The sequence below is a fragment of the Vipera ursinii genome (assembly GCF_947247035.1).
Source record: "Vipera ursinii genome assembly, chromosome: 3".
Lineage (NCBI taxonomy): Eukaryota > Metazoa > Chordata > Lepidosauria > Squamata > Viperidae > Vipera > Vipera ursinii.
This window is the reverse complement of record NC_139516.1, coordinates 191,534,066-191,548,544: the sequence shown is the minus strand read 5'-3', so window position 1 is coordinate 191,548,544 and position 14,479 is coordinate 191,534,066. Positions and strand designations below refer to the sequence as shown.

The 14,479-nt window shown below is 40.3% G+C and overlaps 1 protein-coding gene across 1 annotated transcript in view; it reads left to right on the top strand.

Annotated features, from left to right (window-relative positions):
• Positions 1-961: 961 nt before the first annotated feature.
• The window catches only part of DPYS (dihydropyrimidinase), a gene marked incomplete at both ends in the record, with an annotated part of 37,703 nt that continues 24,185 nt past the window's right edge, over positions 962-14,479 (top strand). The window contains 4 exons of the mRNA XM_083360334.1: positions 962-1,207; positions 6,973-7,131; positions 8,911-9,090; positions 11,246-11,435. Coding sequence (XP_083216460.1) covers positions 962-1,207; positions 6,973-7,131; positions 8,911-9,090; positions 11,246-11,435 — 775 coding nt within the window. The remainder of the gene's footprint in view (positions 1,208-6,972; positions 7,132-8,910; positions 9,091-11,245; positions 11,436-14,479) is intronic.

Below are 14,479 nucleotides of genomic sequence, written 5' to 3'. Positions count from 1 at the left end.
CTACTGAACCAACGAAATGGTTCTCACCTTCGCTCCTTCCGGCGTGATCTAAAAACTTATCTATTCGAACAAGCCGGCCTGGCCTGATGGGTTTGGGTTTTAATATTATTTTAACTAATGTATTATTATTTTTATTGCCCTGTACACCGCCCTGAGTCCTTCAGGAGAAGGGCGGTATATAATAAATAAATAAATAAATAAATAAATAAATAAATAAATAAATAAATAAATAAATAAAATGTGTGACTTCAACAGCTGTAATCCCAAATCTAGGACTATCTCATCTAGGCTGCAAAAATCTGGATCACCACTAGTTGGCAATAAGGAAAGAATGGCCTTTGCCTCCATATAGTGGCAATCCAACCCTAGCTGGCAAGCCTGGCTAGCAGTTATGGAGTTAGAATCCAGGACAAAGTAGGAAAACTAATTTTACAAAAACTTTTTTTTTTTTGCGAAATTATGCTTTAAAAAAAGGGACTATCCCAAATGTGCCATTTTGGGGGGAGTGGGGGAAATGTCTCCATGCCTTCCTTCACTAAAAAGCTACCAGATTCAGTAAGAAATCCCTGGGCAGTAATGCTAATTACTTGATGTGCCTTATTTATTCTTATTCCACAGTAATTATTCGCGGGTTTAGTACAGTGGTGGTGGTGGGGGGGTCTTTATCATCATGAGACCTTTACTCCTCCGGACGGCCAATCAGCTAATGACCCGGGATCGGTTTGCGCCTCGAGAGCCACCCCCACTTCTTGTGGCGCAAGAATGCGCCAAGTGGCCTTTGGCAAGGGCGCAGGGGCGAATCTGAGTCCCTTCTTTAGAAGATGCCGCCAGGGAGGGGAGGTGGCGGGGAGCCCCTCTCCCGGGGGCGGGGCGGAGTCGAGAGGGAACCTTAAAAACGCGGCTCGGCGGAAGTCTCCCCGTGGCGACTGAGCGAGCAGAAACTCCCGCAGAAGGGTCCATCATGCAGAAACTCTTGATCCGTGGTGGGAAAGTGGTGAACGCGGACGTCTCGCAAGTGGCCGATGTGTACATCGAGGACGGGGTCGTGCGGGCGGTGGGGCCTCATCTCCAGCCTTCTTCCGACGGAGTCCAGGTGTTGGATGCCACGGACAAGCTGGTGCTTCCCGGCGGGATCGACGCGCACACGCATATGCAATTCCCCTTCATGGGGTCGCGGTCAAAAGACGACTTCTATCAAGGAACGAAGGTAACGCATTCGAGGCAGCCTCTCCCGCCCGCCCTAGATTCCGTGAGGTCCCCCTAGGTAGGAAGAGTACAGCCGTTGGTGCAGATGTGCCCATTCCCACTTCCCTTTACAGCGCCCTGCAAATCGGCAACAGCAGCTTTTCCTACCCTGGTTGGGTTGGGCTCTTCTGTTTTCTGAGATGGAGATGGCTAACAAGGATCCTCCAGTTTCTTCCAATAAATTGTGCAGATGGTGAAACATTGCAAAACATTTGCTTAAAGATCCCTTTTAAGGCTAACAAGGATCCTCCTCTTTTTTCCCCTCCAGGCTTTTCCAACAACTGATAAATTGTGCAGCTGGTGAAACACTGCAAACCATGTTCTTAAAGATCCCCTTTAAAAAGATAGGAGTAACTAAGACAACACTCTTATAACAACAATATTCTCACTATATTTCCCTGTTATCACACTTGGAGGCCACATCTCTCCCTTTCTGAGATTCTGCTTGGCAGTTTCAGGTCATGTCCAGTATTGGCCAGTAGAGAAGATATTTTCAAGCATTCTTGCTGCTTGTCTGGTGACTTCCTTTCTCTTCCTTATTCAAGAATAGGGCAGAAACATGGACCTAGCCAAACTACCCAGGGAAATGTTTGAAATCTGGCTAGAGTGGAGGAAGAAATCGCTGGGATAAGCCTAGTTCAATCAAAGATCACTTAGAGCAGAAACAGGCAAAGCAAGTAAAGGCTTCCAGAGAAAGATGATTCACTGAGATGGTCTTACCCTCAACCTATTTGCTCTGAAGAAAGCAACTGCTGTGGTTCTAGAGCAAATGTTCACCAACCATGTCTTCTTACCCCACCCCCATCATGCATACATACACTTCTTTCTAAAACAACTGTTTTATGTGTATCAAAAACAAAACAGCCCCTTTTCATTCTTTACATACCCAATACTTTTTAAAATGTTTCTTTCCATTTTCGTGCTCCAAAATCCAGTTCTTTGATGCACTGAATATTGGGCAGCACCTATGGTCACCTAAAGTAATATTCACTATAGCTGGTATATGTTGCCATCAAACCTGGTAATGACCTATAAAGCCCTAAATGACTTGGGTCCGGGATATCTGAGGGAACACCTGCTGCCAGCATCAAGTTCCCTTCGTCCAGTGCGCTCCCACAGGGAGGGTCTTCTCAGGGTGCCGCCGGTAAAAGATTGCCGGTGGGTAACACCCAGGGGGAGGGCCTTCTCAGTGGGTGCGCCTGCCCTCTGGAACCAGCTGCCCATGGAGCTGAGGACTGCCCCCAACCTCCGTTCATTCCACCGGGACCTGAAGACCTGGCTCTTCGAGCTCTCTGGCCCAGGCTGAGAATTTTAATTCTAATTTTAATTGGGGGTTTTTACTTTTTCAGGGACTGTTATAATCTTTTTAATTGTTTTTAATTTTTGTATTTCTTGTTTTAATTACCCTGTTAACCGCCCTGAGTCCTTCGGGAAAGGGCGGTATACAAATCCAATTAAATAAATAAATAAATAAATAAATAAACAAACCTATTTTCCTTCCACAACTGAATTATGAAATACAATTTCTATTCTGCATGAGTTAATACAAACCAACAAATTCTCTGAGTTCAAAACTATAACTCCAGGGATATTGCTCACAATGCTAATAATAATCTGGGGCTGTGAATAATGGCATAAAGAGAGCCACTCTATGAAGAGGCAATGTTTAGTTCTCCAGATACTGTTAGTCTATAGCTGCCATCGTTGGCCATTGATTATGTTCACTAGGGTTACTGGAAGTCAGAATTTCATAATCAGGAGAGTTGGCTGTCCAAGGTGAAGAGGACAGAGCTGACACAGCTTCTGTTCCACTTAGAAAAGGTGGCAGAACAAGGTTAATCTACACGGAAACCTGGGGACCACCATTGAATTAGGAGTGCAGAGCAGGTCATGTGGAATCCAACTCTCTCTTCTAACACTTAGCCACTCAACTGTGCTTCCTGAAAACCAGTTTAGTGTTTGGATGATCACCACCCACAACTTCTAGATCAGGGGTGTCAAACTGCCAGCCCACGGGCTGGATGCGTCATCTGGAAGCCGTGCCCACCCCATTGCCGGCAATGGCAAAACCGTCCCGATATGTTGCACAATGTCACGTAACATCACGTGTTTGACATGTCTATTCTAGATGGTTAGGAGATAAAGTCTCATAATTAGGTTTTATTTTTAATTTAGTAAAGAGGAACAATCATTTGACACTTTAATTTGGAAAGAAGCAGGTCTGTATCTTTTGGTTGAGACTCCTATCATAAGTAAGTTATTACCATTTGAGTTCATCACATCGCCTTGAAAATGCATTCAAGAACAACACAACTTTAATTCAGAGACCAGGAGACTATGAGTTCTAGTCCCACCTTAGACATGACAGCCAGCTGGATGACTTTGAGCCAGTCATCTCTCAGTCCAATCCAACTTACAGGGTTGTTGTGGGGAAAATAGGAGGAGGAAGAAGGATTAGATGTATTCACCACCCTGAGTTATTTATGAAAATAATAAAGTCAGGATAAAAATAAATAAGTTGCACAAAGTGTTATTGAATTGCCAAAATGAACCTACGTAGCTCAGAATGAAACTATGGAGACCTTGGTGCTCTCTAAGCTTCATTCTTTGCATGCAGACATTTCATTACCCAACTAGATAACATCATCAGTGCTAGTAAGTGGGGTTTGTAGTTTGCCCTGCCAGTGTTGATGGGAGTAAACCTACCAAGGTTTTCTCCTTAGTAGTTTCTTGATTAAGCCTTTTTTTTTTGCTTGATTGTTTGTCTGGTTCCATGCTTAGGAATTCCTGGAAACATAGGAATTCCTACATCAGCCATCACTAAACACATATAAATAAACCACATTTACATACCTCCAAAAAGACAAAAAAGCTAAAAAGGAAACAAAAAGACTAGAACACATCTTCAACAGCCAACACCCAGATAAACAGGAATTAAACTGCTAATGGGATCAGTCCTATCCCTTTGATTTTTCATAAGTCTCTCCAGACCTGGTGATACTGCCAGGTCCAGGAGACCTAAGAGAGGCATTTTTATCCTCCCTTTGCCTAGGGTTAGTATTTTTATGTTATTTTTGTGTTATTTATTAGATTTTTTTTAAAAAATATTTTATTTATTGTGTGCTGCCCAGAATCCCCTTTGGGAAAGATGGATGGCTGTATAAATTTGGTTAATAAATATAAATAAATAAGTAATGATACAAAAATAATTATTTCAATTCCTGCTGGCATATGTGAGACAATGTGAAAAACCAGTTAAATAGCCCTTCACTCATTCTTGCTCTTAACAGGATGCCATCAATTCCATTTACAAGCTGTTTTCTTAAAAGCACCCTCCAAAGCAGGGGTCTTCAAACTTGACCCTTTTATGACTTGTGGACTTCAACTCCCAGAATTCCTCAGCTAGGCACACTGGCTGAAGAATTCTGGGAGTTGAAGTCCACAAGTCTTAAAAGGGCCAATTTTGAAAACCCCTGCTCCAAACCAACCTTAAAATTAAGAGAACATCACATATACACTTAACTATTCTCTAACCAATAAAGACAAAAACCAATATGGTTTCCACATATATTGTCTCAGCACAATAGCACTTTGTCAAGGCTGTTTCAGTTCTGCTTCTTTTCTTCTATGAAGCAGTTTGATTAGAAAAAATACCAGAATTACACAGTGCCACCACTCATCCTGGAGGGATGTGCACCATTAAAAAAAGCAACTGTCCTTTTCATCTGGATGGCTTTTTCAGCAATCACGAACTGCAAGCTTTGTCTGCCTTGGTATCTTATTCACTCCATTGGCTTCCTTCTCTCTGATGTTCTTGAGTCTTCCCTGCCCATACTAATGTTAGGGTCTAACAATCTACCTTCCCTTCTCTGGTTCTTCAACTGATATAGTTCCCTGAGATCGGATAAAGGTATTTCACGTGAAACTCTCAGATCCCCTGAGGGGCTTTGTTTTACTCTTCTTCTGGGTCGCAACTGCCATATTACAAAGTCATCATTTCCACTTCTGTTATTGTTCTGCTGAGACACAGATTTATTTTTCCAGCTCAGCAGTCACTCGGAAAATAGTTCCCACTAATTGTGTGCCTTAGGTGCTTCTGGCTCCCTTCTTCCTTATCTGCAGACCATCTGGCCTGGTGAGGCTCAGTAACACATAAATGCTGCAGAAATTCCCAGGCAAAGCCTTTGACGCCACACATAGTCTTGAACACGTGCATGGATATTCATATGAAAGCATTCTGGTGTAGAGAACTTTGCTTTGTACCCGGTGTAGCTTTAAAACGTTTCCTCACTTAACTGAGGAGATGCTTTTGCCCTTGAAGAGCATTTCAAAACTATAGCTGGTCCAGAATGCAACACAACAACAGAATAACGAGTTGGAATGGACCTTGGAGGTCTTCTAGTCCAACCCCCTGCAAGGCAGTTGTTAAATGGGTTGCACCCAGTTTTACAGCCATGATTTTTGCCATGGTTGTCAATCAAATCACTGCAGTTGTTAAGTGAACCCAGCATCTCCTATTGACTGTGCTTGTTCAAAGCAGGCTAGGAAGGTCACAAATGGTGATCCCAGGATCCCAGGAGGCTGCAAATGTCATAAGTGTGAGGACCACTGGTAATCACTTTTTCAATGTTGTTGCAACTTCGAGCAGTTGTTAAACAAATGGTTGTAAATCAAGGACTACCTGTATTTCAAGGGCCCACATAATACCTTAGCTTTCACAGCTGCACTTTTGGCCAGTCAGCTTCTGAATGCAATTGAAGGTGCTGGTTGTCACCTGTAAAGACTTTTATGTTTTAGTAGCCCCCAAATGTGTGATCGGTCCCTTTCCAGCTTTTAGGAAGATTAGTGAAAAATTGGTTATTCCCTCAAGCCAGAGAGATTGGCTTATCACATGTCTTTTAGGTTTCTTAAAGTTTTTTTCTAGCTGTTTTTTTAAATTGATTGCATGTATGATTTTAACTTTTTTTGTACTCTAGTGTACTGTAAATTAGACTTACATGTTTTAATTTTAATATTATGATTTATATATAATGAATTTAGTTCTATGTTAATTTCATACTGTGTTAGAAATTCCGATTTTTATCTTTCCATAACTTTTCATAAATTTACATGTACACTACAGAATTTTATATTACATTATATCCACCCAGTCACCCTGACTCTACCCTGAATTAAGAGATTACAGAGTCATAAAAAAGAGAGATTATTTTCTTAATGTGGACATAAATTCCAGTCCAACACTGGAAGTTTTTAAGAAGAGACTGGACAGCCATTTGTCTGAAATGGTATAGGGCAGGGGTAGGCAAACCCTGGCTCTTTTATGATTCATGGACTTCAACTCCCAGAATTCTGGGAGTTGAAGTGCACAAATCATAAAAGAGCCAAGGTTTGCCTACCCCTGGTATAGGGTTTCCTGCCTGAGCAGGGGGTTGGACTAGGTGACTCTAAGGTCCCTTCCATCATCATCATCATCATCATCATCATCATCATCATCATTATTATTATTATTATTATTATTATTATTATTATTATTGCTATTTTACAATCTTTATATATAGATTTTCGTGATACAATAATATTATAGCTTTGTGTCATTAATTTTGCTATTTTTCCATAGCTTATAGACAGGTTCCTTTCTAGTCAGAATGCTTCTAAATTGTTATAGTTCTAATATTATACATTGCTCAGTGGCAAAGTAAATATTTAATTGCAACCTCTCCTTTTCAGGCTGCCCTTGCAGGAGGTACCACTATGATAATGGATTTTGCAGTCCCTGACAAAGGCTGTTCCCTCATTGAAGCCTATAACCAGTGGAGGAGCTGGGCTGATCCTAAAGTCTGCTGTGATTATGCACTACATGTGGCCGTCACATGGTGCAGTGAGCAGGTAGGGTAGGCAGAACATCAGCTGTACCTTCATTTCTTTGAGGAAGTCCAACATGCAGCATGGATGGCACAGTGCCACAAAAAGGAGAACTGGAGCTTAGAGGTGCAACTCTCTCAGACTTGAGGACAGTTTATTGAGTGTAGGGCTGTGTTTCTCAACCTTGGCAACTTTAAGAATTCCCTAGCCAGCCAGGATACGTAGTTTGAGGTCTGAAAAGTACACTGCAATATTCAAAGAGCTGCAAAAACTAGAACATTTTTTTAATTTGCATACAATATTAATGTGGGATTGTGGGTTATTTAACAAGGTGGACAAAAACCAATCTTTCAAGTAGCCTTTCCTAATCTGGCCTTCTTCTGATGGTTTATGCATAAAATCATCCGCAGGACCACCTTTCCCTAAGGAAATCTACCAGGTCAGATAGGGCAGGTGTGCTCCTAAGCTCTTCCCCTACATGTTGCCTTGTGATGGCAGCTAGGAAGCCTGCCTTTTCCAAGACAGCCCCTGCCCTATGGAACACTCTGCCCCCTGAAGTTTGGCAGACTGCCACCCTTCCAGCCTCCCATAAAGCTTTGAAGATCTGGTTTTTTCCTCTCACATTGGGATAAAATTGGATAACTGGACATTACAAACCTGTCTTGGTAACAGGTTTCTGTTGTTTTTAATGTTTTTTATTTTATAGTTTCAGTATGGTTTTGTATCATGTTTTAACTTTTGATTGGGAGTCACCCAGAGTTGTTTAGAAGACAAACAGCTATATACATTTTTTAAATAAATAAATCTACTAGGATTGTTCAGCCAACAGTTCCCGGAAACTCAAGAAGATATAAATGAGGGCAGGGCTTTCATCATCTGGTCACATCTCCCATTTCAACATCATCAAAGCCCTTTCTGGATTGTATGGGATGTTGCAATCCCAAGACATCTGGAATTCACCCATTTGGAAATAGTTAAATGCTTTTCCATAACTATTGTTTGGAATTAAGGCATGATCTGTCCTAGAAATGTTCATTGCAAGTTGGTAGAGCATGTCACTCATGAAAAACTGCCTGCTCTTAACAGAATAACAGAGTTGAAGGGTCTTTGGAGGTCTTCTAATCCAACCCTTGCTCAATCAGGAGACCATATACCATTCTGGAAAAGGGTTGTCCAATTATTCTTAAAAACCTCCAGTGATGGAGTACCTACTTACTGATTTTCACGGGGATAACCCCAGATAATAATTTTCCAAGAAATGTAAGGGATTTCTACACTCAACTATAAAAATAATTAATGTCACTAAAGGGCAGTGCTTAATCATACAAATGTTTTAGGAAATGTTTCAACAAATATATCTATTCTTCTTAAATTTGTCTAATCCCCCTTAAAGCCAACTTAGCTTATAGCCTTCAATATACCTTCTGGTGATTAAGTCAATCTAAGATACCAATAATTGGTTGATGTAGGAAGAATGACATGTCCCATGTGAGGTTTTTTCTTATAATTAAAACTGAATTTCTCAGTAATTACAGTTTTAATGACTCTGGGAAGCCTTTTCTACAATCAGTGGAGCAGTCTTTCTTTTCCCCACCTTATTAAGGAGAATTACAACTATATTTTACTGCTGTAGATGATTTTAAATGAAAAATTACTGTTACAGAAATGATTATGGGAGTAACAATGAAACAGGAATGATCATAGATATGTTGGTTTAAAAAGAAAAACTTTCAGTACTATGCATAGAACAAATTGAGGATTTGGATGCCAGAGACATTTAAGGTATTTTTTACTTTTTTTCAGGTGAAAGAAGAAATGAAAATTCTTACCAGGGAAAAGGGTGTCAATTCATTTAAAATGTTTATGGCATATAAAGATGTCTATATGGTTGGAGATGTAGAATTACACACAATCTTCAGTCAGTGTAAACAAATTGGTGCAATTGCTCAAGTTCATGCGGAGAATGGGGATTTGATTGCAGAGGTAATACCCTTGTTAAAGATAGTAGCTTGCAATTATAATATACTATATATATGATATATTCAGCAATTACTGGGCCTTTGTGAGATGGTTTTCAATTCCTCTTGCTAAAGGATATTGTTCCATGGGATGGTACAATTCTTTTAGTTGAACAGGGTACTGATAGATATTTGTAGCTCAGGGTTGAATTGTGGGGGCCTTGGTGCTCTCTGACCTTGATTGTTTTCTCGTAGACATGTCCTTACAAACTAGGTAATATTGTTAGTGCTCATGATGATGTTAGTTTGGTAATGCACGTTGGTAAAATACACTGATAATGTTACCTAGTTTTGTAATGAAACATCTGCAAGAAAACAAGGTCAGAGAACATCAAGCATCTGGGGAAGGGTGTGTTTTAAAAAGTCAAGATGGTGGCTTGCAACTACATGATTGAAGCTCCACAAGTTGTTTGATAAGGCATTAGTCTCACTACATAGTCTTGCCCTGTAACTCTCAGTGGCAGCTGAGGCAGTCAGAGAAGGTGCATCCTGATCATTTTAGTCCTGGAGATGGGATCTCCATCAAAGCAGAGCATCTAAGACTTCCACAGCCCTAATAGTACCCTCTCATGCATACAGATATTTATACGTGGAGGGGCAAAGAAACCCGACACATTAGATCCACTCCAATGTCTCCAAGTTCTTTCTTATTCCCTCTGGAGTGTTTATGTCTGCTTGAGAAAAGCAGTCCAGTTCTATCTGTACTTTGCTTTATTCAATCAGGATGCCTATACAGGTCAATGGCCACAGTTCTCCTTGCAATTTCTCAGGACTTCTTCTACTGCAAAGAATTTAGGTTGTTCCAACTTACACTCAGGATGCCTAAGGATCTCTTGAATTTCTCAGGTATATTTCCAAACTTGATTTATTGTTGGATAGAATTAGAATATTCTATTATATAACTTCCATCACTCTGGATGCCCAAATTTATCAATCTAAAAAAAATCCAATGGATGAAATTTGCTGACAGTGTATTTTCTTAGATTTGACTAAAATGCAGGAAACCAAGGAGAAGAGAAAAATTAGCACACATACATACATACTCCTTAGCCACCCTAATTCCACTACATGCTCCTGTCACAATGTATGCATATGCGTGTAAACTAAGCACTCAGCAGTTGCAAATACATCCATTATGTTCATGCTTTGCAAATGATTTGGAGGAAGTATTTAGGATCATGAGAAAGGACACCTCATCTCTGCCAGCCACTAAAGGAGTCTTATCTTTTTCCAGTTGTCCATCATAGCCTTAAAAAGAAAGATGCCACTGCTTTAAGAAATCCACTAATTAAAGTAATAATTATTTCTTGATTTCTTAAAGGAAATAAGTGTGTACTTATTTCCTTTAAGGAATTCACTAATTAAAGTCATTGATTTTTTTCGTGTGTACTAATTTCCTTTTATATCAGTAATCTTTCATTCTTTACTTACATCCAGAAAGAACCAAGCAAAACAAAAAGCTAATTACATAATTTGCTCTTCAGAAAGAGCCAGTAGGAATAATCTTTACTCTAGACTGAGATACTGAATCTGTCATAGGTGATCTCTCCCATCCTGCATGTTCTCATTGAAGTAGAGGAGAATTCTTCGGTAGAAGGCAGAGATTTTTAAATTAATATTGAGAATGCAGTGGAGAGCATATCTCTAAAGCTAGAACACCTACAGGATCCAGCTGCTATTATCAAAATAATGAAAATAGTGTTTGGCTGCAAGCTCTGCCATTTTGGGATGTGTGTGACAGCCCATACCAAAAGGGTAGGGTTTGCATCAACAACAGCACAGCAATGCTTTGGTACTCATTTGACACACACTCAATCTCTGTAAACAACACTAGCTCATTCATTCTGACTTTTCTTTGCCAGAAAAACTCTGCACTTATTCATATAACCTGTAGCTTGGAGCTAAGTAGTTTCTCACCTATATAATGCAAAGTCAAATATAATGCAATTGGTTTGCTGGATTCTCAGTATCATGGTATAATCAGTTTAGTTGTTGGGAAACTTGTAGCAAAACTTCTTGTTCCATGGCAAGCAAATGAATGGGACTGTAATGTTTACAGCCATTTGTTGACCAAATCTGGTAACACTGGCATGTATTCACTATGGCTGGCCTACATACAGGGTGAAAAGAAGATGCTGGCTTTGGGAATAACTGGTCCAGAAGGACATGAAATGGCCCGACCAGAAGAAGTGGAAGCAGAAGCCACATTGAGAGCAATTACCATTGCAAACTCAGTGAATTGTCCTCTCTATGTTGTGCATGTGATGAGTAAGTCTTCAGCCAAGATAGTAGCAGATGCCCGCAGGCAAGGTAGGTTCTTGTTAAAGATGCTTGAATGTTCTTATTTGGTTAGACCTGAGATTCCAAATATGATTCTACAGTCATCTCCAGTGGAGGCTGCCTAGCTGATTGCCCTAGCAAGTTTTAATTTCCCCCTCCTATCCCCCGCTCCTTATAGAGTCTTTAATTAAACGAAATGAAATGGACAAGTTGCAAAACGAAATCCCACCTTTTTGCCACTATATTTAGAAAAATGCCTCAGGTTCCTCATAATACTTGCAGATATTAATATAAAATAAAAATTATGGGTTCTTCTATTAGGATTTTTTTTTGTAAATTTGCTCATGGAATAGGAAATGTTGAAGGTACACTTAGAAGAGGATACATCCTGTGAGCTAGAAACTCTTGTGAAGAACCACATCACCATTTTGTCCTCATTTTATCCCTCATTAGCAGCCATTTTGTCTGAGTGTCCAGAATATGCTCTCAGACATGACTTAGATTAATAATCAGGAGGTCAAGTTCTTGTATTAAAAGTTTGACAAGATTTGGAGTCCGGGTTACATGAAGATATGACTATGTAACATTGCATTTTCTTTTGGATGAAACTGCTAGCTCTTGGTGATTAATCATTCAGCCAAATGGAGGCTGTTTTGGGGTTTAAAAGAACATTTTCTACTTACTTCTGCAGCTTAGGCTTCAGTTCTTTTCCCTGTAACTAATCAATATTTAATTAACCTAAATATAAGGCTGAGCTGAGTTCCTTTTCCCTTTATTATTAGGCTGATTTCTTTGTCCCCTAGATGACCACAAGATGTCACTGTTGACAATACAATGAGTTTAGTTTGCAGTGGGAATAGCTATTTTTCCTGAAAAATGATGTGTTTTCAGAATCAAGTGTAATAAACTGTATAATCAGCTAAAATATGTAGGTCAGAGCAAAATTTCCCAAGGCTATCCTGAAGCTTCCAAACTGCAAGATTAGAGTGTTTTGCCGCATCATGTAAGTATATACATTTAGTGTTTCTCAACCTTGGCAACTTTAAGACATGTAACCTTTGCTCCCAGCATTCCCCAGCCAGCATAGTTGGCAGGACAGTTCTGAGAGCTGAAGTCTATACGACATAAATTTGCCAAGGCTGAGAAATACTGTTCTATACAAAGCTCACCTGCATTTTTTTTCTAAATTAGTATATTTTATTATATTTGTACACCTTAGATCAGTGGTCTCCAACCTTCCCAGTTTGGTGGCCCAGCCCAGCGCAGGAGAAGCATGTGAATGGTAGGCGCATGCACATAATTCCATTTTTGCAAGTGGTGCATGCCTTCCACTCAGAAATGGAGCTTAGTGCGTGAGCAACAGGCACTCACATGAGCACAGGGCGCTTGTGCTCACACACAAAGCTCCACACGCATGAACAGAGGGCACTGGTGCACAAAACTCCATTTGCACAAATGGAGCTTCTTGTGAGAGTGCAAGTGCCCTCTGCTCATGTGAGTGGAGCTTTTCACACGAGCAGAGGGTGCTTGCACTCATGCTCAAAGCTCCACTCGCATGAGCAGTAGACACTTGTGCATGAAACTCTACTTGTGTGAGCAGAGGACACTTGCGCATGAAACTCTATTTGTGGAAATGGGAGTGGAGCTTTGCCTGTGACCATAAGTGGTCTCTGCTCACATGAGTGGAGCTCTGCTCACATGCACACTTTTTCTGCAGCCCAGTTGCGAACAGGCCACAGCCCAGGGTTTTGGGATCCCTACCTTAGATCATGCTTCCTCCCTGTCCTTGCAGGGAGATGATCTAACAACTGGAAGAAACCAGACTGAATAATGTGGTAACCATATAGATATGTCCAGGGGTGGGATTCAAATAATTTAACAACCAGCTCTCTGCCCTAATGACCATTTGAAATAGCACCTGTCACTTAAACGGTGCTTATTATATTAAAACACTAAACTAAGGTTTGATATATGAAATTGAAATTCTGCTATTTAAATTTAAATCATAGGTCTTGGTATAAAATGGGAAAGCCGATTCTGCTACAAAGAACTACATTAGAGTTTAATACATGAAATCACACAAGCCTTTTAAGAGCTTTCCCGCTCATCATTAGTTGTGCTCTGCATAGCTAGACAGGAAAAAGTTCCAGAGCCTCAGCCCCAGCTAATACTTGGTGGCCTCGCCCCCTTTCCCGTATGCACCAATCAGAAACTAGAGAAATGAAGTGTCTGTTCCTGAAATTACCTCAGAGAAGAACCACCTAGTTTTCGCCTGAGTGACTTGATCGAAGGCACCATGTCTCCATTTGGTTTCCATCGCTCCTCTCGGACTTTTGGGGAGGGTTTTTTTTTCCCCCTGACTGAAAGGAAGTTGAACAAAAACCAGACATGTTCTGGAAAACACAGATTTATCATAACCAGTTTGCCAAATTCAACCAAAAATTAGGTATCGGTTCTGCTGAACCGGTGTGAACCGGCTGAATCCCACTACCTGATATGTCCATGTCTTACCATAAAGAAGATTTGCTATTGCCTTTTCCTAGAATGATTTTTGGACATTCCAGATGACTAAGACTGACAGCACTCTTAACCATATCTGCTCTTGAATAACTTTTGACGTGGGACCAGACAAGCTTAATGGTATTGTTCATCACCCCTATTCAGCTATATATGAGTTCTGGCCAGGTAGAAGACATTAATGTACATTTCCTAACACTCATCTGATCGCATAAATGTATATTCATATAAATTCTTGTTGGGGATTATGTCATTACCCTACTTTATTTATTTTGGAGTCAACATTATAAGGCTGTTAATCAATTAAGTCAATGGTTCCCAACATTCACCTTAATGTGAACCATTAATCATCACGTTTTTTTGCAGACACCGCCTAAGCACATTTGGCTGAGAGGAGTCAGAATTGAACATTAAGAGGAAATAAACTGCAGCTATTTCTAAGCATTTATTATAGCCACTTGCAAACATATTGTATCCAGTGCAGTACATTCACTACTGGAGTTTCTAGGAAAAATTACACTGAGATTCAGATAACTTCAGGCAGTGGCAATCCACCA